Source organism: Felis catus, chromosome E2 (assembly GCF_018350175.1).
Source record: "Felis catus isolate Fca126 chromosome E2, F.catus_Fca126_mat1.0, whole genome shotgun sequence".
NCBI classification, from domain to species: domain Eukaryota; kingdom Metazoa; phylum Chordata; class Mammalia; order Carnivora; family Felidae; genus Felis; species Felis catus.
In genome coordinates, this window is record NC_058382.1 from 10,027,226 (window position 1) to 10,050,809 (window position 23,584).

General features: G+C 48.6%; 2 protein-coding genes and 1 long non-coding RNA gene across 12 annotated transcripts in view; 1 reads left to right on the forward strand and 2 right to left on the reverse strand.

Annotated features, from left to right (window-relative positions):
- The window catches only part of SAE1 (SUMO1 activating enzyme subunit 1), a 75,967-nt gene extending 72,447 nt beyond the window's left edge, over window positions 1-3,520 (reverse strand). For 2 of the 4 annotated variants that reach the window (XM_019819296.3, XM_019819295.3), the window contains exon 1: window positions 3,327-3,517. In XM_019819296.3, coding sequence (XP_019674855.1) covers window positions 3,327-3,424 — 98 coding nt within the window. In that variant the 5' untranslated portion in view covers window positions 3,425-3,517. Of the gene's footprint in view, window positions 1-3,326 lie in introns of all 4 variants that reach the window. The other 2 variants (XM_003997616.6, XM_019819297.3) reach the window with 2 other exon arrangements.
- A 6,152-nt stretch (window positions 3,521-9,672) lies between these two features.
- LOC109494757 lies at window positions 9,673-21,290 on the reverse strand. The gene is made up of 2 exons (XR_006590125.1): window positions 21,179-21,290; window positions 9,673-9,936 (listed from the first exon to the last, which is right to left on the reverse strand). It is a non-coding gene; the product is annotated as an uncharacterized LOC109494757 (long non-coding RNA).
- Window positions 20,737-23,584, forward strand: part of ZC3H4 (zinc finger CCCH-type containing 4) — a 44,152-nt gene continuing 41,304 nt past the window's right edge. For 2 of the 7 annotated variants that reach the window (XM_023245814.2, XM_045045434.1), the window contains exon 1: window positions 22,184-22,338. In XM_023245814.2, coding sequence (XP_023101582.2) covers window positions 22,325-22,338 — 14 coding nt within the window. In that variant the 5' untranslated portion in view covers window positions 22,184-22,324. The other 5 variants (XM_023245813.2, XM_023245812.2, XM_023245816.2 and 2 more) reach the window with 5 other exon arrangements.

Consider the following 23,584-nt stretch of genomic DNA (forward strand, 5'->3'; position numbering starts at 1 on the left):
AGCTTTAAAAAATTATAGAAATTTCCAGATTGGGGAATGGGGCAGGGGGAGGGACAGAGAGAAACACATTTCTTTTCCACCTTTTCATTATAAAAATTTGAAACACAGAAAAGTAAAAAGAATAGTTAGCATTTTGCCTTTTACCCATACACTTTCACCACAGCATGTCACAACTTTAGCATGCACCTCCAAAAATGGGACACTCTCCTTCATAACCATGTTATTATTACCACATCTAGAAAATAATTCTCAAATATCTAATGGGGGGGGGGGGCACCTAGGTGGCTCAGTCTGTTAAGCGTCTGACTCTTGATGTGGGCTCAGGTCATGATCTCATGGTTTGTGAGTTCGAGCCTGACTTTGGGCTCTGCGCTGACACTGTGGCGGAGCCTGCTTGGGATTCCGTCTTTCCCTCTCTCTGCCCCTCCTCCATGAGTTCTCTGTCTCTCTCTCTGTCTCTCAAAATAAATAAACCTTAAAAACATAGAGGAGCATCTGGGTGGCTCAGTCAGTTAAGCGTCCAACTCTTTATTTCGGCTCAGGTCATGAGCTCAAGGTTCATGAGATCGAGCCCTGTGTGGGGCCTGCTTGGGATTACCTCTCACTCTGTTCTTCCCCTGCGTACGCACGTGCTCTCTCTCTCTCTCCCAAAATAAGTAAACTTTAAAAAAAAATTTTTTTAAATATATATATATATCACCTAATAGGACTGAATATTCATATCTCCACTACTATCTAAAAGACGTTTTTATAGTTTTCTTTTTGAACCAAGATCCAGTCAAGGTCACATTTTGCATCTGGCTTCACCTCTTTATGGTTTTTAAGCCTAGAACACTCCCTTCCTTTGTTGTTTCCATGACATTGACTTCTGGAACAGAACCAGTACAGTTGTCTTATAAAATGCCCCACATCCTGGACATCTATCTTATCATTACCTCAATGTTCTTTAATCTGTTCCTCTGTTCTCTGAAAGCATGATTAGGCTAAAAGATATTCAGCAGGAAAACTTCACAGATGACACACTGAAGTTCTTATTTCACCACATTAGAGGGTGCGCTGTTAATAATCACTTCCAAAGGCAATAAATTTGTTTTTAATTTTTTTTGTTTGAACATTTCCTTGGCCTTAGGGATTCTAAGTCATTAAGTATTTTTAAATGAAGTCAATTTCTTGCTTTTTTAAAGGTTTTATTTTTAAGTAATCTCTACCCCAACTGTGGGGCTTGAACTCACAATCCCAACATCAAGAACCATATGCTCCACTGACTGAGCCAGCCAAGCACCCCAATTTTTGTCTCAAATTCAGCCAATTCTCTGGATTTTCAAATGTTGGCAACTCATTTCAAAAAATTTTAAACACCGTATGAAAGATACAGCCCAATTTTTAACTGCTAGACCCTATGAATTCCCTGGAGGGCCCTTTTGGTTATTACTCTCCTTTTCAGTTTTCTGATAAACTTGGTCCAAACATCACGCAGAATCAGCAACAAAACGGTTGCCAGAATGTAGTCGGCCATTTCCTAGGCCACCTTCCATTTCACATTTCCAGGTCTTCAGAATTCTAGTCCACCTGGAATTTCCTTAGAGGCAAGTCAATTTGCTTTGTGCAGCCTCTTTCTTGTCTGTACGGGGGGAAATCACTGCTCTTCCTACTTCAGAGAGCTGCTAGGAGACTCAGTTGAAAAATGTACATGGGGGGGGGCACTTGGGGGGCTCAGTCAGTTAAGCATCCGACTTCTGCTCAGGTCATGATCTCGAAGCTTGTGAGTTGAAGCCCCGCGTTGGGCTCTGTGCTGACAAGCTCAGGGCCTGGAGCCTGCTTCGGATTCTGTGTCTTCCTCTCTCTGCCCCTCCCCCCACTTCAAAAATAAATAAACGTTAAAAAATTTTTTTAATCATAAAATTTTTTTAACTATAATAAGTAAAATAAAATGCAAATCTGCTCCTGTGACTCCTATGCTCAAAACTTTCCCATGGGTTTCTCGGAATAAAAAAGCTACACCTCGGGGCACCTGGGTGGCTCAGTCGGTTGAGCCACCAACTTCGGCTCAGGTCATGACCTCACAGTTTGTGAGTTCGAGCCCCGCGGGCTCTGTGCTGACAGCTCAGAGCCTGGAGCCTGCTTCGGATTCTGTGTCTTCCTCTCTCTCTGCCTCTCTCTCCCCCACTCGTGCTCGCTCGCGCGCTCTCTCTGTCTCAGAAATAAACATTAAAAAAAAATTTTTTTTTTAAAGCTACACCTCATTTGCTTCCAACCACCTTGCTTCTTTGCTTCTCTCTCTCATTTGCCAAGCATGCTCTGGCCTCCAGAATTTTACACTGTTTTCTCTCTCCTAGCGAGCTTCTTCCATATGGTTCTTTTCCTTCATACAGGTCTGTGGCTCAATGAAGGCCTCTCCAGAGGCCTCCCCTGGCCTCCCTATCAAAATAGCTCTCCCACCTCAGCATCCTTTAAACATCCTCTTACCCTGCTTTATTTCTCTCTCAGCACTTGCACTGCCTAATATGTTATTTATGTTAATTGCTTCCCCCGCCAGAAAGGCACGCTCCATGTGGGCAGAGGATGCAGCTCGCTAACATTCGCTAAGCGCCAAGAAAAGCGATCGTGGCAGGTACTTAATATTTGATAAAACCAATCAACCCTTTCGAAGACCTCATTCCCCCGATAACTACCCCATACCCAAGGTATGGCCAACCTTAGCGCCCAGTCCTCTCGAGACACACCCTCATACCTAGGCATAAGCAACCTCTTCGTGCACCTCCAACCCCTGGCCTCCCCGAGCTCCTTAAGGTTCCCACTTGAAATATGTTGCTGCAAAACTCCTCAAATACCCTCCTCCTTTCATAGCGGCCCACCCTTTCGAAGCCACAAGAACGTAAATTCGGGCGCGTTCGGTTCGCCAGTTCCCCCCCAGCGTCCAAGAGATTCCCACAATCCACGAATGAATGAACGACGCCTCCCCCTTCATCCTCCCCCTGCACGGCCGGCCCCTCCTCCTCCCTAAGCAACCCCCCCCCCCGCATCATTCCCTTTGGGCGCCTGAGTCCCTGAGTTTGAATCCTCAACCAGGACTCCCCCGCCGCCCCTTCCAGAAGCCCTCCCTCGGAGCGACCCTCCCACCACCCTGGGAGGTCCCCGCTTCCCTCAGCTTCCAGAAACACCGCTAACCGACCCCTCCAGTCCTCTCAGGAAGGCTACCAACCCCGGGCACGTAATTCCCGCCTCCGCGCTTCAAATCCGACCCTCCGGCTCCGCGAGGGCGGCGAACGCCTCAGGCCAGACGCCCCCAACAGCCCCTCAGCCCCGCGAGCCGCGCCGGCCCTGACCGTTTCTGGGCCTCCAATCCCCACAGACGGATCTGCCGGTCATACTGCGCCGCCTCCTCCTCGCTGATGCCGCCGCCGGCCTCTTCCTTCTCCACCATGGCGCCGGCTCCAGCTGCCTGCACTCGGGTCCTGCCCACGGCAACCGCCCGCCGGCCCCACGCGCCGCCAACCGCCGCCGGCCGCGCGCCCGGGCCGCGTCTGCGCCTGCGCCAGGGACCGCGCCTGCGCAGGACCTCCTCCACGGCCCGGCCCGCCCCTAGAGCCTGGGACCACGCGAAGCTCGCCCGCCTGAAAGGCGGGCGGGCAGGACTGTCGGCCACGTGACCGGGGCTCCAGCCAATCCTGGCCCAAGGATGGCGCGATTCCCCGCCCCCCTTTCTTCCCCCCCCCCCCCACCCCGACGGTAAATATCCAAGTGCTCACCTAATGGGGCTTTTTAGTTTTTATTTATTTATTTTTTACTTATGGGGCTTTTTAAATCAGCAGATATTTATCTAGCACCTGCTGAAATCCCGGTAGTGGAGGCGTTGGGCAATAGAGCAGCGAATAAAATAGAGCCCTGCCCTCGGGCGGCTAACGTTCTTTCGAGGAGAGCCCAAAGACAAATAGAAATCAGACCCTGAGAAATGCTGTGGAGAAAAAAAAGCCCGGATGGGACCACAGGGTTCCAGGAGTGGCCACAGAGAAGCTTCTCGCAGAAAGGGGATATTGAACCGAGATCTGGAGGGACTGAAGAAAACAAACGGCGATGGAGCATTTCTGGTCAGGGCAGACAGCAGGTGCAAAGGCCCTGAACCTGGAATGTGCTAGCATAGCTGAGGAACTTTGGAGAGGGCAAGGTGGCTGGAGCAGAGTGAGAGGATGGGCAGTGGTAAGAGGTGAAATCATAGATGAAGCAAGTGGGGCATCCTGAGGGACCTTGTAGGCCTGGTGCTAACTAAAGTGTATTTTAAGCAAGGTGCCTTTTTATTATTCATTCAACAAATACTTATTGAGCATCTGTTACGTGTTAGCCATTGATCTCAGTGCTGGGATAGAGCACTGACAAAAAAAATAGCTGTCTTTTCATGGAGTTTAAATGGGTTTTCAGTGAATTCTTTCTCTTCTTTTTCGGGTTTGTTTGTTTGAAAGAGAGAGAAAGACGGTGGGGGGGGGCGCTTGGGTGGCTCAGTCAGTTAAGCATCTGACTTCGGCTCAGGTCGTGATTCTCACTGTTTGTGAGTTCAAGCCCCGAGATGGGCTCCACACTAACTGTGCAGAGCTTGCTTGGGATTCTCTCTCTCTCTCTCTCTCCGCCTCTCTCTGCCCCTCCCCCACTTGCACACACACACTCTCTCTCTCTCTCTCAAAATAATAAACTTTAAAACAATTTTTTTAAAAAGAGAGTGCACAAACCGGCAAGTGGGGGAGGGACAGAGAGAGGAGAGAGAGAGAGAATCCCAAGCAGGCTCTGTGCTATCAGCGGGGAGCCCAATGCAGGGCTCGGTCTCAAGAACCATGAGATTCATGACCTGAGCCGAAATCGAGAGCTGGACGTTGAACCCACTGAGTCATCTGGGCTCGCCTATGGGAATTATCGTTCTAATTTTTTTTTAATTTTTTTAACGTTTATTTATTTTTTGAGACAGAGCATGAACGGGGGAGGGGCAGAGAGAGAGGGAGACACAGAATGTGAAACAGGCTCCAGGCTCTGAGCCGTCAGCACAGAGCCCGACGCGGGGCTGGAACCCACGGACCTCGAGATCATGACCTGAGCCGAAGTCGGACGTTCAACCGACTGAGCCACCCAGGCGCCCCTATCTTTCTAATTTTTATGAGATTAGTTAGGTTCTTTAATAGAACTATTTCATACGTAATGAGTCTGAGGGCCAGCAAAGTTATCAGTAGCCCGAACGAAGTCTTGTATCTTAGAAGGAGTGAAGAATAGGATTCGAACCCGGGCCATGTGGCCCACGTGCTTCATCAGGAGATGATACTGCTGACGGCATATTCAGCTTCTACTCTGTGCTCTGATCTTGCCCCTGAGGCACGTACATACTCTGCGAACCTCAAAGATCGATACTTCATCCCCTTTTACAGATTGCAACTCTGGGACTCGGGGAGGGGTAGGAATTCAGCCAAGATCACAACATCACCCCAGAAAAGTTTGGCCGATGCTTACCCTCGGTTGCTTACCCTCGGTTATTGATGTGAAACAAATCACGGAAAAGATGAGGGACTTAACGATGCATATTTATTATCTCTTGTGGTTTTGTGAAGCTGGACTTCAGGAGCAGCTGGGCCGGGCTGTTCTGGCACAAGGTCTTTTGTGAGACCGCAGTCAGAGGTCAGCTGACGCTACAGTCATCTGACGGCTTTTGATGGGTGTTCCTCTTCCGTCGATGAGGGGAGGAGGAGATGACCCACTCCCGTGGCCGGAAGTCCTGGGGATACAATAATGATAAAAATAAACATCCGCCAGGGGCGCCTGGGGGGCTCAGTTGGTTGGGCAGCCAGCTCTTGATTTCAGCTCGGGTCACGATCTCACAGTTTGGGAGTTTGAGCCCCGCCTTGGGCTCTGCGCTGACAGTGCGGAACCTGCTTGGGGTTCCGTCTCTCCCTCTCTCTCAAAATAAGTAAATGAACTTTTTTAAAAAATGGACATATCCCTGCTTTATGTAGGAACAGTCACAAGACAGTGGGAGAGAGAGAAAACAGTCCCATATATATAAATAGAAACTTCATGAAGTGCTGTGAAGGAAAAGAAGAGAGAGCTATAAAAGTGTTTTTGACTCAGTGTTGGAGTCAGAAAAGTATGCTCTGAGGGGCGCTTGGGTCACTCAGTCGCTTGAGCTTTCGACTTTGGCTCTGGTCATGATTTCACAGGTCATGAGTTCGAGCCCCGTGTCAGGCTGTGTGCTGACAGCTCAAGCCCGCTTTGGATGCTGTGTCTCCCTTTCTCTGCCCCTCCCCACTCACACTTTGTGTGTGTGTGTCTCTCTTTCTCTCTTAAAAGTAAATAAACGTTGGGGCGCCTGGGTGGCTCAGTTGGTTGGGCATCCGACTTCAGCTCAGGTCATGATCTCGAGGTCTGTGAGTTCGAGCCCCGCATCAGGCTCTGTGCTGACGGCTCAGAGCCTGGAGCCTGTTTCAGATTCTGTGTCTCCCTCTCTCTCTCTGACCCTCCCCTGTTCATGCTCTGTCTCTCTGTCTCAAAAATAAATAAATGTTAAAAAAATTTTTAAAAAATAAATAAATAAATAAATAAATAAACGTTTTGAGAGACAGAGAGTGAGTGGGGGAGGAGCAGAGAGACAGAGGGAGACACGGAATCCTAAGCAGGCTCCAGGCTCCGTGCCGTTAGCACAGAGCCAGATGTGGGGCTTGAACCAGTAAACCTGAGCCCTAGTCGGATGCTTAACCCACCGAGCCACCCAGGTGCTGCCCCCTCTTTATTTATTTATTTATTTATTTATTTATTTATTTATTATTTTTTAAGTTTAAATTTTTTTAACGTTTATTTATTTTTGAGAGAGAGCACATGAGCAAGGAACGGGCAAAGAGAGAGGGGGGACACAGAATCCGAAGCAGGCTCCAGGCCCTGAGCTGTCAGCACAGAGCCGGATGGGGGGCTCGAACTCACCAACCAGGAGATCGTGACCTGAGCCGAAGTCGGACACCGACTGAGCCACCCAGGCGCCCCCACTGAATTCTGTGTTACGTGAATATCTCAGTAAAGCTTTGAGTGAAGAAAGACAAGAAATGGAGGCTTCCACTTTCCCTCCCTTGGGACACTTGATTTTAAGCTCAGCCTCCTTGCTAGGAAAAGCCAAAACAGCCCAGAGAGAAGCCTTCGTGGAGAAGAGCCACAAAGTGCCTGACCCTCAGGCAGGCGACAGCGCCAGGCGCCGGCCAGCACCAACTCGCTGGCCATGTGAGTGAGCCATCTTGGAAGTATACGCTCTGGCGGCTGGTCAAGCCACCCCGGAGGGAGCAGATACGAGCCATTCCTTCCAAGCCCTGCCCAAAGTTCTGATCTGTAAGCAAAATCAAGGACCGCTGTCGAATTACGCCACAAAGTTTTGTGATCACTACTTGTTACACAGCATTAGATTACCCAGACACTGCCCTCTACCAACTCTCTTCACACTTTCTTTTTTCTCCATAATGTTTCCTTCTCTCTCCCTCCCCCTGGCGTGCACCCTCTCACGGGGTCAAACAGGCGCTCTCTCTATCTTCCTCTTTCCTTCACCCCATTCCCTTTCTCTAACTCTCTTTCCCTTTCTCTGCCAGCACTCTCCGTCTTTCTGATTTTAGTCTCTCTGACGACCTCATTCTTTCTGTATTCCCTGAAGACGTCCTCTGGGCCCAGCCCTGTGCGAGGGGACACATAAACCCTGGGGGGGGGATATGTTGTCCTGTGGCATCACAGAAGATCTCTCAGAGGAAGTAATGACCGAGTGGAGGTGCGGAGAATGATGACAAGTCAGGTGACCGAGCCATGGTGACTGAGGGGGATAAAGGCGTCAATTAAGAAATCGGATGGTGGGGGCACCCAGCTGGCTCAGTCAGTAGAACATGTGACTCTTTATCGCTGGGTTGTGAGTTTGAGTCCCACGCTGGATGTAGAGATAACTTAAAAATAAAATATTTTTATTTTATTTTTTTAATGTGTATTTATTTTTGAGAGAAAGAGACAGAGCATGAGCAGGGGAGGGGCAGAGAGAGAGGGAGACACAGAATCCGAAGCAGGCTCCAGGCTCTGAGCTGTTGGCACAGAGCCCGACATGGGGCTGGAACTCACCAGTCTTCCAGCTGTGAGATCATGGCCTGAGCCGAAGTCAGCTGCTTAACCGACTGAGCCACACAGGCACCCCCAAAAATAAAATCTTAAGCAAGAAAAAGAAGCCAGATCATGAGTTGCCTTTTTTTTTTTTTTTAATGTTTATTTATTTTTGAGAAAGAAAGACACAGCGTGAACTGGGGAGGGAGACACAGAATCCGAAGCAGGCTCCAGGCTCCCAGCTGTCAGCACAGAGCCAGATGCGGGGCTTGAACTCACAAATGGTGAGATCATGACCTGAGCCGAAGAGGGTTGTTCAACCAAGTGAGCCACCCAGGTGACCCTTGTCCTTTTTTTTAAGCCCTGAAAATCTATTTGTTAATTACAATATGTGACCGTTGTACTTTGAGGCAAATAGAGAACATAAAACATCAGTATCCTAAACGCTAAAGAAACAAGTCCAGAGTGAACATCACTTTGCTTAGAATGATTTGAGGCTGGAGTGTCTGGGTGGTTCAGTCGGTTAAGCATCTGACTCCGGCTCAGGTCATGATCTTATGGTTTGTGGGTTCAAGCCCCTCGTTAGGTTCTGTGCTGACAACTCAGAGGCTAGAGCCTGCTTCAGATTCTGTGTCTCCCTCTCTCTCTGCCCCTCTCCTTCTCACCCTCTGTCTCTCAAAAATAAATAGATGTTAAAAAAAAAAGAAAGAAAGAAAGAAAAGAAATGAGAGAGTTTGGGAAGTACACGTCTCTTCAAATCTGTATTATTTCTTCCAAATACCGCTTGGCCCCCTAGGAAAGTCTGTTTTCTAAATATGACCTTACCCCTTATCCTAATCCAGAGGATGAGACAAGGATCTAGATGGCTTGAAGTTCAGAAACAGAATGAGAATAGTGGACACTATTTGGTAACTTTTATTTTATCACAATCTTAAAAAACGTTTAATGTTTATTTATTTTTGAGAGAGACAGAGTAGGGAAGGGACAGAGAAAGAGGGAGACACAGAATCCGAAGCAGGCTCCAAGCTCTGAACTGAAGGCACAGGGCCTGGTGCAGGGCTTGAACTCACAAACCGTGAGATCATGACCTGAGCCGAAGTCGGACGCCTAATCGACTGAGCCACCCAGGTGCCCCACAAATTTTTTTAAGTAACCTCTACCCCCAACGTGGGGCTCAAACTCACAACCCCGAGGTCAAGAGTCACATGCTCTACAGACTGAGCTAGCCAGGCACCCTACAAATTTTTATTTTGGAGATTTTCAAGTTTACAGAAAAAAATAGTCCAATGAATATTCATATATTCTTTGAATAGATTCATTAATTTGAAATTTTGGCACATTCTCTCTGTCTCTCTCTCTCTCTCTCTCTCTCTCTCTCTCTCTCTCTCTCTGTCTCTCATACACACACACGCTTACCCATATACTTTTTAGCTAAACTACAGTTCGTCCTTCCAGGTCTTTAAGTCAATGCAGGGATAATTTTTGAGAACCAGTCGGCCAGATTCCCTTACACACTTCCTGCATATGAAATGCCAAATATGCACAAATCCCTTCGACCGAAAGATTAATTCCAGGGGTCTGAGCCACTTGAAAATGTCTATATTTAACTCCAAATATTCGCTGGGTTAAACGACGCCAATGAAGGAAACGATTATCGCAACAAGGGCATGCAGGATGTTCTCTTGATTAGCGCTGAGGCCGATTGCATTTTGCACAGATGGCTACAGCCGTGTCGATCTTCTATTCCCCATGCTCGATCTTCAGCAACCCCTCGACGCTACTCCCACCGAGAGGGTGCGGTGTGAACGCATCTTCATTTAGTTCATTATATCTTCAGTGACCCTGTTTCTGAAAAAGGTCACATTCTGAGATTTCCGGAAGAACACGAATTGGGGGGTAGGCAAAAACTACTTAACCCAGTACAGGTATCAGTGCATATTCTTAAACATATAACAACATACGAAGAAATGACTGTACACGTGTGGAGCTAGCTCATTAGCTAGCTAGATAAAATAAATCTGGCGTTTGATTGAAAATAATTTGGCAGAGTTGGGGATGGTCAGTGGGTGGAAATAGGGCTTGGCTATGAGTTTATAATTCTTCTTTTTTTAACGTTTATTTTGAGAGAGAGAGAGAGTGCACGAGTGGGGTAGGGGCAGAGAGAGAAGGGAGAGAGAAGCCCAAGCAGGCTCTGCATTGACCGTGCAGTGCCCAATGTGGGCCTGGAACTCACTAACCGTGAGATCATGACCTGAGCCCAAACCAAGAGTCACACGCGTGATCGACTGAGCCACCCAAGCACCCCTGTATTTTTTTTTTTAAGATTTTATTTTTATTTATTTATTTTTAATGTTTATTTATTTTTGAGAGAGAGAGCACAAGCGGGGGAGGTTCTGAGAGAGAGCGGGACAGAGAATCCGAAGCAGGGCTCCGCACTGACAACAGAGTCCGATCTGGGGTTCCGACCCGCGAACTGTGAGATCGTGCCTAGAGCCGAAGTCAGACGCTTAACTGACTGAGCCACCAGGCACGCCAAGGTTTATTTTTATTTTTATTTTTTATAATATACATCCAAATTAGTTAACACATGGTGCAACAATGATTTCAGGAATAGATTCCGTAAGCCCCTTCCCCATTTAGCCCACGCCCTCCTCCCCCAACCCCTCCAGCAACGCTCTGTTCTCTGTATTTAAGAGTCTCATGTTCTGCCTCCCTCCCTGTTTTTATATTATTTTTGCTTCCCTTCCCTTACGTTCATCTGTTTCGCACCTTAAAGTCCTCATAGGAGTGAAATCATATATTTGTCTTTCTCTTGTCTATTCGCTTAGCATAGCACCCTCCAGTTCCATCCACGTAGTTGCAAATGGCAAGATTTCATTCTTTCTGATTGCCGAGTAATGCTCCATTGTATCTATATACCGCATCTTCTTTTTTTATTTTTATTATTTTTTTAAATCTTTTTTTTTTAACGTTTATTTATTTTTGAGACAGAGAGAGACAGAGCATGAACGGGGGAGGGGCAGAGAGAGAGGGAGGCAGAATCAGAAGCAGGCTTCCAGGCTCTGAGCCATCAGCCCAGAGCCCGACGCGGGGCTCAAACTCATGGACCGTGAGATCGTGACCTGAGCTGGAGTCGGACGCTTAACCGACTGAGCCACCCAGGCGCCCCATATACCACATCTTCTTTATCCGTTCATCCATCGGTGGACACTTGGGCTCCTTCCATACTTTGGCAATTGTCGATAGCGCTGCTATGAACATGAGGGTGCATGTGCCCCTTTGAAACAACATACCTAGCAGTGCAATTGCTGGGTCGTAGGGTAGTTCTAATTTTAGTTTTTTGAGGAGCCTCCGTACTGTTTTCCAGAGTGGCTGCACCACTTTGTATTCCCAGCCAAGATTTTATTTTTAAGTAATTTCTGCACCCAATGCGGGGCTCAAACTTCCAACCCCAGAAGCAGGAGTTGCATGCTCCACCTTCCGAGCCAGCCAGGCGCCCCCCCCCATCTTCTTTCTCAAGGCTGAATATGAATATGTTCCATTGTAAACTATAAACCACATTTTGATTATCCATCCATCCGTTCAGCAGACATCTGGGTTGCTTTTTAGCCTTCGACTAGTGTGAATAATGTGGCCATGCACATGGTGTCCAAATATCTCTCTGAGACCCTGGTGAGACCATGGGATATATACCCGGGGGGAGGGGGTAGTTTTGTTTTTTTTTCAGCCACAGCTAATCGGAACAGCTGCCCAAACTGAGACTTGGTCACTGCAAGGGGGTGGAGAGCAGTTAGTCAATAGATCAGGCCCCTGGGTTTAGGGATTACATAATTACCTCCACCCAGGTGGCAGCTCCACATTAACCACCTCGGTGGTTCTCAGCCCCACCTGCACATTAGGATTATCTGGGGACCGTTTCAGCAACTCTAGTGCCCGGGCCCCACCTTCCGAGACTGATTAATTGGTCTGGGGTGGAGCTGAGACACTGGGATTTTTACAAAATGCTCCCCAGATGATTCTAAACACAGTCAGGATGGAGAACTCTGTAACAAAGGCACGTGTGGTGTCTTATTCCAGTCTCAGTTCTTTTCCCGCCCTTCCTGTTCGAACCGCCTAATTCTTAGGATTCTTTAAAGGACATCGGATTAGGGGCACTGGCTGGCTCAGTCAATGGGGCACGGCACGTGATCTCAGGGTTGTGAGTCCGAGCCCTACATTGGGGGTAGAGAGTACTTAAAAATAAAAATGTTTAGGGGCGCCTGGGTGGCTCAGTCAAGTCGGGCGCCCGAATTCAGCTCAGGTCATGATCTCGCAGTCTGTGAGTTCAAGCCCTGCGTCGGGCTCTGTGCTGACAGCTCGGAGCCTGGAGCCTGCTTTGGATTCTGCGTCTCCCTCTTTCTGTCTCTCTCCTGCTCACACCTCTGTCTCTCTCTCTCAAAAAGTAAATAAACGATAAAAAAAAAAATTTTTTTTTAAGTAAAAGTATTTAAGGGGCACCTGGGTGGCTCAGTCGGTTAAGCATCTGACTCTTGATTTCGGCTCAGGTCATGATCTCATGGTTCGTGGGATTGAGCCCCATGTCAGGCTCTGCACTGACAGTATGGAGGCTGCTTGGGATTCTCTCCCTCCCTCTCCCTCCACACACCCCCCCTCCACCGCTCTCTCCTGCTCTCCCCCTCACACATGCTCCCTCTCTCTCTCTCAAAATAAATAAACATAAAAAATTTTTAAAAATTAAAATCTTTGAAATAAATAAAATTACATTTAAAAAAATTAGGCAGCACCTGGCCAGTTCAGCCAGTGGAGCATGTGATTCTTGATTTCGAGGTTGTGCGATTGAGCTCGAGCCCCACATTGGGTCTAGAGATTGCTTTAAATAAATAAGTAAACTTGAAAAAATAGAAAATAAATGAATAAACAAAAACTAGCATGTTTTAATAGAAGTAAAGATAACCTTTATTACCTGTAATAAAATACATACATTTAATTATACAGATGGTGGGTTTTTAAAAAAAATTTTTTTTCAACGTTTATTTATTTTTGGGACAGAGAGACAGAGCATGAACGGGCGAGGGGCAGAGAGAGAGGGAGACACAGAATTGGAAACAGGCTCCAGTCTCTGAGCCATCAGCCCAGAGCCCGACGCGGGGCTCGAACTCACGGACTGTGAGATCGTGACCTGGCTGAAGTTGGACGCTCAACCGACTGCGCCACCCAGGCGCCCCTATTTATTTATTTTTGAGAGAGAGAGAGCGCACAAGTCGGGAAGGGGTAGAGATGGAGAGACAGAATCCACAGCAGGCTCCAGGCTCTGAGCTGTCAGCACAGAGCCCGATGCAGGCTCAAACTTACAAACCATGAGATCGTGACCTGAGCTGAAGTTGGATGCTTGACTGACTGAGCCACCCAGGTGCCCCCGATGTTTATTTATTCTTGAGAGAGAGAGAGAGACAGAGAGACAGAGAGACAGAGAGACAGAGACAGAGAGACAGAGCGCAAGCCAGGGAGGGGCAGAGAGAGAGAGGGAGACACAGAATCCAAAGCAGGCTCCAGGCTCTGAGCCATCAGCACAGAGCCCGACGCAGGGCTCAAACTCACAAACCGTGAGATCATGACCTGAGCCAAAGTTGGATGCTTAACTGACGGAGCCACCCAGGTGCCCCTTAATCTCTATGCCCAATGTGGGGCTCGAACTTATAACCATGAGATCAAGAGTTGCAGAGGCACCTGGGTGGCTCAGTAGGTTAAACATCCGATTCTTGATTTCAGCTCAGGTCATGATCTCAGGGTCGGTGAGTTTGAGCCCCACATGGGGCTCCAGGCTGACAGTGTGGAGCTTGCTTGGGAATCTCCCTCTCCCTCTCTGTCTGCCCCTCCTCTGCTCACTCACTATCTCTCTCTCTCTCTCTCTCTCAAAATAAATGTTAAAAAAAAAAAAAAAAAAGAGTTGAATGTCTACTGACTGAGCCAGCAGGGTGGCCCTGGAGGGTAGAAGTTTGAAATGAAGGTCTGAGCTCCTCTGAAGGCCCTAGGGAAGCAATCCTTGCCTCCTCCAGCTTCTGGTGGTTGGCCAACAATGCTTGGCTCGTAGATTACTCCAATCTCTGTTTCTTCTGTCACATGTTGTCTCCCTGTGTGTATCTTTGTGTCTCTTCTCTTCTTGGAAGGATACCAATCATATCGGGGTAAGGGCCCACGCTACTCCAGTGTGACTTCATCTTATTTTTATCAATCATATCTTTAGTGACCCTGTTTCCAAATAAGGTCACGTTCTGAGGTTTCAGGAAGAATGTGAATTTGAGGGGAGGGAAGTACTATTTAACCCATTACAGGTACGAGTATATATTCTTTTTTTTTAACATATATTTTTTAATTTGAGAGAGAGAGAGAGAGCAGGGTAGAGGGGCAGAGGGAGAGACAGAATCTCCAGCAGGCTCTACACTCAACTTGGAGTGTGACGTGGAACTTGATCCCACGACCCTGGGATCATGACCCGAGCTGAAATCAAGAGTCAGACAGATGCTCAACCTACTTACACCCAGGTTCCCCCCCTTTTTTAATATATATACTTTAAAGTTTATTTATTTTGATAGAGAGGGAGAGAGAAAGAGAGGAAGTGTAGGAGGGGGAGAGAGAGAGAGAGAGAGAGAGAGAGAGAGAGAGAGAGAGAGAGAGAATCTCAAGCAGGCTCCACACTGTCAGTGAGGAGCCCAATTTGGGGCTCAATCCCATGAACCTTGAGATCATGACCTGAGCTGAAATCAAGAGTCTGACACTTAACCGACTGAGCCACCCAGGCATCCCACAAGTGTATATTCTTAAATGTGTAACAACATATATAGTAATAACTATGTATGTATATGTGTGGAGCTAGGTAGTTAACTAGCTAGATGAAACAAATGCGGTATTTGATTAAAAATAAACTAAAATGGGTGCCTGGTGGCTCATCCGGGCATCCGACTTTTTTTTTTTTTTAATTCTTTTTATTTTTAGAGACAGAGAGAGAGAGGAAAGGAAAACATGAGAGCACTAGCGGGGGGGGGGAGAGAGAGAGAGAGAGAGAGAGAGAGAGAGAGAGAGAGGGGATCCTGAGCAGGCTCCACACTAAGTGTGGATCCCATAACCCTGGGATCATGACCTGAGCTGAAATCAAGAGTTGGACACTCAGGGCGCCTGGGTGGCTCAGTCGGTTGAGTTTCCAACTCTTGATTTCAGCTCAGATCATGATCCCAGGGTGGTGGAATCCAGCCCAGCATCAGGCTCTGTGCTAAGCAGGGAGCCTGCTTAGGATTCTCTCTCTCTCTCTCTCTCTCTCTCTCTTTCTCCTCTCTCTCTCTCTCCCTCTACCCCTCCCCCCTCCCTGGCTCTTGCCAGTGCGGGTTTATGCACTCTCTTAAAAAAAAAAAAGGCATTGGTGTGGGCGCCTGGGTGGCTCAGTCAGTTAAGTGTTGGACTCTTGATCTCGGCTCAGGTCATGACTCACAGTTCGTGAGTTGCAGTCCCCCATATAGGGACTGCTAGGGATTCTGTCTCTCCTTCTCTTTGCCCCGCCCCCACTTGTGCTCTATCAAAAATATAAATAAACTTAAAAAATTGATAAGCTATCAGAGTTGGGAGATGGTCAGTGGGTAGGTGTAAGGAACTGAATTTCCCTGACTTTATAATTCTTTTCTTTTTTGCGTTTATTTATTTATTTTCAGAGAGAGAGTGCGAGAGAGAGCAGGGGAGGGGCAGAGAGAGAGAGAGAATCCCAAGCAGACCCCAGCTGTCAATGCAGAGCTGGATATGGGGCAGGAACTCATGAACCAGGAGATCACATGACCTGAGCCCGAATCAAGAGTCAGACACTTAACCCACTAAGCCACCCAGGCACCCCAAGTTTATAATTCTTGAAGCTGGGTGATAGGTATATGAAGGTTCATTTTACACTTTCCCCTGTTTTTGTGTATGTTTGAATTTTTCCATAATAAAAAGTTTTTTAAAACCCTTATTTTAATGTTCCGAATCTAAAACTCTTAAACTATGCTGTGCTACTTTCCAATCCTAGGGGAAAATGCCAGTGACAGGATCAAACAACCTCTTTGTGCACAAAAGATGTTTCGAAGTCTGGAATGACCATGCAGCAGAGGGCTGTATCAAACCTCTGTTGGATAAGACTTTGGAGAGAAACACTTTTGCTGAGTTGTCTTGTATTGTTAAAGTGAAATGTGCATGGGTCATAGAAAAAAAAAAAAATAAAGGGAGTCAAACTATTTTGAAGAACTAAAACTGATTCTTCGCATTAAATGATTTATTAGTTATTATATTGACCTTGAAATGACCCTGAAGACCCATGGCATGTGGTCATTTATAACTGGTTAGCGAATGACCTGAGCTATTTCCTGTGAGTATGCAGTAACTCTTGTGAACAGTAACTTTGTGGAAAAGGACTGAAAATAAACCAACCTGGTCTATAAATTATCTTCTCCTGGACCTCTAGACTCATTAAACATCTAAAAGGGTTCCTTTTTCCACTCCTCCCCCTGATAGTTTTATAAAGCTTACAAAGAACATTTAATGTAATGGTAGGTTCTCAAATTTGGGGGTATATATGTTCTTAAACTTTTTTTTTTAAGGTGAAATTCACATTAAAAAAAGAAATTTACATAATTTAAAATTAACCATTTTATCTTATTTTTTTAGTTTATTTTTTATTTTGAGACAGAGAGCGGGGGAGAGGTAGAGAGTGAGCGAGAGAGAGAGAGAGAGAGAGAGAGAGAGAGGGAGAGAATCCCAAGCAGGCTCTGCACTGACAGCTCAGAGCCTGATGTGAGGTTCGAACTCGTGAACCTTTCAATCAGACCTGAGCCAAAATCAAGAGCCAGACACAACTGGCTATAATTTTGTTCATTAGGTGAGCATTTATTACCCATAGGTTGGCCCCTGTGCTGTCATCCTATCATCCCTGGTCCCTGTCCTCTAGTGTCAGTAACAACTCCTTTATTATTGTGATGTCCCAAAAGGTCCCTGCAAACTTCCAAAATGTCCTCAAGGGTGCAATACTCTCCCCTTGAGAATAAAAAAAAAAAAAAAAAAAAAACCAACCCAACAGGAATTTCCCACAGTAAGTCCCAAAATGTCCTCTAGGGGGCAACATCATCTCCTTGAGAACTGGGTGGAACCATGATCTAGCCTGGAGTTCATTACCCTCCATTTCCCAATAAAAACAGGGCTGGGTTAGCAAGGAAGGTAGAGAAAATAGCTATTGGTTGGCAGTCAGCAAGATACCATAATGCCTCCCTTTGGCCAATGGTCTCCTCCTTTCTTCCCTAGTTATTTCCACGGGCTGGAGCCAGCTTCTAGCATTTCTTCCACACCGTGTAGTGACTTCTCTGTAGAGCCATCCCCGTGACTAGAAAAACAAAATCTTTTGCCAGAATAATGATGTTCCCAGAGCAGAAAGAAATAGGTACCAGGGAAGCATTGGTCACGTATGGGCATCACAGAAGTTTCCATCTCAGAAAAACACAAGGACCTGCCAAGCTTGGAGACATTTTGGAGGTCCAGATGAAGAATTTTGGAAACGATGGGCAAGTTGGTAAAACATGCAACCTTCCTCCACAACCTCCCCACACCACCCCCCCCCCACACCTGGCACACATGGACACGTGCGTGGGCACACACACAGATACACACACGTGCACACACACAAAGCCACGTTTGGTAGCTCTGTGGGAATTTTAGTGGCAATTTGTATCATGACTGGGAGACTTGCTCTCACTGATCAGCAAAGAAAAGCTCTAAGGTACACAAAAGAAGGTTCTTTAGATATATCGCCCAAGATGTATTGCAAAAGACTGCCATCTGGGTCTTCCAACCCAGCCATCCAGGGGGTCCTCAAAAGTGGCAAATATACTACAATTTACTTGTCTGTTCTCCAACCGATGGGTATTTAAGTTGTTCCCAGTTAGGGACTATTTTGACTAGTGCTGCTGTGAACATTCTTCTCATGCCTTTTGGTACACATTTGTTGGATATACACATTCGGGTGGACTTGTTGAATCATAGAGTAAGCTTCCTTTCAGCTGGAGTTGATATCGCCAAGCCATTTTCCAAAGGGGTTCTAAGGGAGATCCTGTGTTTCTCCTCTACTCTAACATTCTATACTTCTCTACTCTGGTCACCAAATGCTTGGAGGCTTTCCCACACCAAGCAGTTCTGCAACTGGGGGATACCAGCTGAAGTTCAATTCCGTTCTGATACGATCTACCCGGAGTTAGCATGAGATCCCGTTGGTTAAGAGCTCATTCCCACAAGATTGCCCACCCCCAGCTTCAGCCTCAAATTGGAAGCACTTCTGATTGACTGGGTCTAAATCAGATGTTGCCACAACCCCTTTCTCTGTTTCCATTAATTTGCTACAGTGGCTCACAGAAGTCAGGAAAATAGTCTACCTACTAGACTACTTGTTTGTTACAAAGGATATTAAAGAATATGAATGAACAAGGGGCGCCTGGGTGGCTCTGTCCATTGAGCATCCGACTTTAGCTCAGGTCACGATCTCATGGTTTGTGAGTTCAAGCCTCGTATCAACTCACTGCTGTTAGCATGGAGCCCACTTCCTATCCTCTCCCTCTCTCTGCCCCTCCCCCATTCAAGCGCACATGCGTGCACTCCCTCTCAAAACTAAAACATAAAGAAAAAAAAAAAAAGAACAGGAATGAATTTAACTCATTAATGAGCGAACCAGCAGAAAAATTAAGCTGGTTCAAGTTGGAGATGAGAAATGTGTATGTATAAAAACAAATGCAGGAATTAGGTTGGAAAGTTTGCTACAAAATTGATTAATACCATCCAAGGTCGTCTTTCCTACCAGACCAAAAATCCTTTGAAACTTGAGAATCTTCCATAACTTCTCAGAGTCTAGACCCCAATCAACAGTTACATAGTAAGTCAAAGTGACATTTAGAACGTTAGGGCGGGGGCGTCTGGGTGGCTCAGCCAGTTAAGCATCGGACCCTTGATTTCGGCTCAGGTCATGATCTCACGGTTTCATGAGCTGGAGTCCTGCATGGGCTCTGTGATGACAGTGTGGAGCCTGCTTGGGTTTCTCCCTCTTTCTTTGCCCCTCCCCTGCTTGCGCTCTGTCTCTCAAAATAAATAAACTTAAAAAAAAAAAAAAAAAGAATGTCAGAAGGGCTTGGTAGGCAACGTTAGACAGTGGTCTAGCAAGATTCTGAAAAGGCATGGAGAAACCTTCCTGCCTCATGAGACTTGCTGATCTCTTCATTTTTCTCATTACCTAAAAGCAGACAGCCCTCTAGAATTCTGGAATGGCCTGCTGAAGCTTCAGAGATGGCCAGCTGGAGACCACAGCTTGAAAGGACAGACCACCGTGTGGTCTACAGTCTTAACCAGTGTGGTTTCATCCATCGCTAGAATACATGGGGTTCAGAAAACAAGGCACAGAAGGGGAAAGACAATTCGCAGTATTTTTCTTTCCATTCTCATAATCCTGCTCTACCAGTCCTGTGTTAAAGAAACCTTTCGGACAATTTTGTTAAAAGCACGTACCAACATTTTATTGCAATGATGCATGCAAAGAAAAAAAAAAAGTCTCTTGTAGGTGAATTAGAAATGTATTCTTGGTATGGACATTTTAGGGGAGAAGTGAATGGTTAAATAACCATCATGAAACTAGAGGCTAGATCCAGAAAGTAAATCAAACTAGATCCAGAACATAAGAAAGGAAAGACGGAAGATTAGGAGTCTTGATTGGCAGGCCGTAGTTCCTCAGAACAAATTTCATAACCATCAAAATGCAGTCGAAATGGCTTAAATCTTTTTTATCAAGAAAGCTAATTACTTCACTGAAGGAGATTGTTATAAATTACTCACAAAAATCGTATGTCCCAGACTAGTTTGCGGGCATTTTTTTTTTCTTTCATGGTAGAATCAATAGACCAAGAAGTAATTTGGCGCCTTTACCTTCAGATTTATTTTTCATGCTGCACTGGTTTTCTGTTCCCGGAACCTAAATGGTCCATACCTCGTCAGGCTCTTAAATACGCTTTTCCTTGGCTTGGAACTTTCTCTTCTTCCCATCTCAACTTAAACAACCCTGTCCTGGGCGCCCCCTTTAACACCTCATTTAATAGAGGCTCTCTTCTAACTTGCAGTTCCTTCCCCCCGGGGCATTATCGGTTTTTAAGCTCCAGGAAGCTAGAAACTGTTCCCATCGACCATCACGGAGCTTGACACTGTACAGGGAGCTCATAAAAGCACCGAACAAAGATCCTTGGATATAAACCGGCCTCAACGAATTTTTGCAGTAGGCAATGGAATGCCCACACGGACTAAAATTCTTGAGGCGCTCTTTACGGCTAATATTACGTTCCTGAGACAGCTATTTAGACGCCAGGATTGTCTGCATCCATTAAATGAGAATAGTAGTTCCTCCCAGCCGAGTTTTGAGGATCAAAAGATTGTAGGTCGTTTGCACACCGTTTGAACCCGGTCAGTCGCTCCCACGTGTAACATTTATCTTGAGCCTTCCCGATAACCTACGCTACAAGCTCTTAAACTTCCCGGAGGCAGTACCAAGGCCCGCCCCTCTCGCACCGCCCCAGAGAGACGTCACTGACCGAGGTTTCTAATGACGTCAGCTCCGGACCTGTTCGGCTCCATCCTCCCCTTCTCCGGAAACCTACAACTCACGGCACCCGGCCTCCAGCTTTCGGTTATTTTTTTTTTTTTCTTTCCGTAGCTCGAATTCTTTCCCTCCCATTCTTCCACCTAAAACCTTAGTCTCTTCCCGCCTTCCCTCAAGCTGGTAATTTTCGGTTCTCCCCGCTTGCGCTCGGGTGAATTTCCCAGCCTTTTGCTCTGTTAATCGCCTCCCGAGCCCCGCCCTTCAGCCTTTCCCGTCTAAATTCCTCTTTCGGCTAGTTCCGCCTCCTGCCACCCGCCTCCGACACCGCCTTCGGCTCCTTCCGGATCGTCGCAGTTCCTTGCCTTCACCGCCCCCCACCCATCCCGTCCTGGTCCGCTTCGGCTATCTCCGGCTCCCGCGACTTTCCATCCATTCCTTAGCCACACCCCCATCACCAACCTCGGCTTTTTCCGTCTCTCGCTCCTCTGCCTTCGGCTTTTTCCGCCTTGCCTCGACCTCACTCCCTCCCTTCGGCTCTTTCCGCCGGCCTTCGGGAGAAGGCCTGTGCCCCTCTCCTCCACGTGACGCGGCCTCCGCCTCCGCCTCCCAGTTCCCCCTCCCACCTCGCCCTTCCTCCCGCCTCAGCCTCTCGGCTCCTCCAGGCCGGGCCGCCATTTTGTGTGAATTTCTGACTGCGGCGGGGGCCGAGCAGCCGGGGCACCTAGGGCGGGCAGACAGACAAGACAGTCGGCCCGTCTCCGCGGCCCGTTTCCTCCCTCCCTAAAATCCTTTTTTTTAACCCCCCTCGCTCGCTCTCCTCTTCTCCCCTCCCCCCTCGCTTGCTCCATCGCGCGCGGCCCGCGCTAATTACACCCAACCACCCACCAGTGTCCGTGTCTCCCGGGTCCCCCACCTCCGGGCCCGCGGGGGAGGTGTGTGTGGGGGCTCTCGCCCCGATGAGGGCCCCGCGCCCGTGAGCGAGTGACCCCAGGGGCGGGCTGCGGAGAAAGGCGGCGAGCGGCCCGCCGAGGCCTAGGCCGCGCGGCCTACGCGGAGGTCGGCGCAGAGGTGATTCCGAAACCGAAAAACTATATACCCATTCCTATCAGGAGCCCTCAGAGCTGAAGTGTGCCCCTCCCGCCACGCCCAAGCAGTCCTTTTTCGTGCATTAACATCCCCTCCCCCCCAAAGGAACTATGGAGGCCGCGCCCGGGACCCCCCCGCCGCCACCATCAGAGTCGCCGCAGCCGCCATCGCCGCCGCCGCCATCAACGCCTTCGCCTCCTCCGTGTTCCCCCGACGCCTGCCCGGCCACCCCGCACCTCCTCCACCACCGCCTCCCGCTCCCTGACGACAGGTCAGGCCCCCGGCCCGGCCGGGGCAGCGTCCCCGGGGGGAGGAAGAGGAGGAGGAGGAGGAAGGGGGGCGGCCGCCATGTTGGGCCGGGCCGCGGAGGAGGAGGAGGAGGAGGAAGGGCGGGGTCGGTGGGTGTCTCTCGCTCGCTCGCTCTTTCTCGCTTGCTTTCTCTCCTGGCCTCATGCGTTTCCCCCCCCTCGCGGCGCTCGCCCGCTCTCCCTCGCTCTCGCTCTGTCTTTTTTGGGCGCCATGCTGAGGGGAAGGTGAGGAGGCGCCCCCCGGACCCCCGCGCCCGCCCGCCCGCCCTGGGGAGGGGGCGCTGGGGGGGGGGCTGCGGAGGCCCACGGGGGTCCTGGCTGCCCCAGCGCCCGGAGCTGGCAGCCATGGGCCCGCCTGCCCGTCGCCTGGCTTTGGGGAAGGGGATGGGGGAGGGGCTCCCGGACCCTTTTTGGGGGGGGGGATCTCGAGTAGTAACCCCGCTCTTAGGCATTTGGGAGTTGGGGGTTTCCAGCCCCTGGCAGTATCCTTTCTCCTGGGGGAGGTGTGCCCTGCCCTACTTGGAGAGGTACCCTAGTTTAGGCAGAAAGTGGGGGTTCGTTCAGTTCTAGCTCCATCCTTTTAGTGGGGGGGGGTCCTTTGGGTGGGGGCTCTCGCACTTTTTTTTGGCGGGAGGGATTTCCTAGCTATTACCTAGAGGGCAAATTTGGTTGGGGGGGGGGAAATCTCTAGTTCCTTCGATGGAAGCCCCTTTCTCTTTTGCGGGGAGAAGCCCCCTCCCCGTGTTTTTCCTTGAAGGCAGGGGTCCTCTCGTTTTTCGTAGGTAGGTGATGCGTTTTTGGCGAGGGGGGTGGGGGGGGTGAGGTTTGCTTTCCCTGCCTTGGAGGGGAGAGGAAGTTGGTCTCTTCTTTCTCATGGGGTTCCCTCCTCTTTCGGGCTAAAATGGGGCGCCATCCCTTCCGGGGGAGATAACGATTTTTTTTTTTAATTTTGTGCTTTTGCAGGGGGTGAAAGGGAGTGCCCCCCCTTCCCCTTTTATTAAGTGCGAAATGGGTTTGCCCCACGCCCTTCTCTGGAGGGTGATAAAGGGGCCAGCCTGGCGCGTTTTAGAGCGAGGTTGGGGCCCCTGTTTCCCCTGCTCCAGCAGAGGGTTGGGGTGCAGGGCTTGCCCTCCCTTTCCTGGCGGGGCAGGGGAAGAGGTGTCTAGAGAGTGGATTGGGAAATGGAAGGAGGTTTTCAAGCGGCAGGAAAGGCAGTCTGAGAAGGAGTGGGGGCGGGGAGGGGAAAAGATCGAGCTGGACAGATGGCTGCCCCATAGCAGCCCGGGCTGGGGAGTCGCGGGAGGACCCTCCCCTAGATTGGGGTGTTAGCGAGGGCTTCCTTGCCAGGCACCACGGCCCCTGCTCCCCACTGCCACCTCCCCTTTTCCCTTTCTCCTTCACAGACCATACTTTGCCTTTTAAAAGAAATGCCACCCACATTCAGAGACACAAGTGCAGCAGTTTGGTGAGC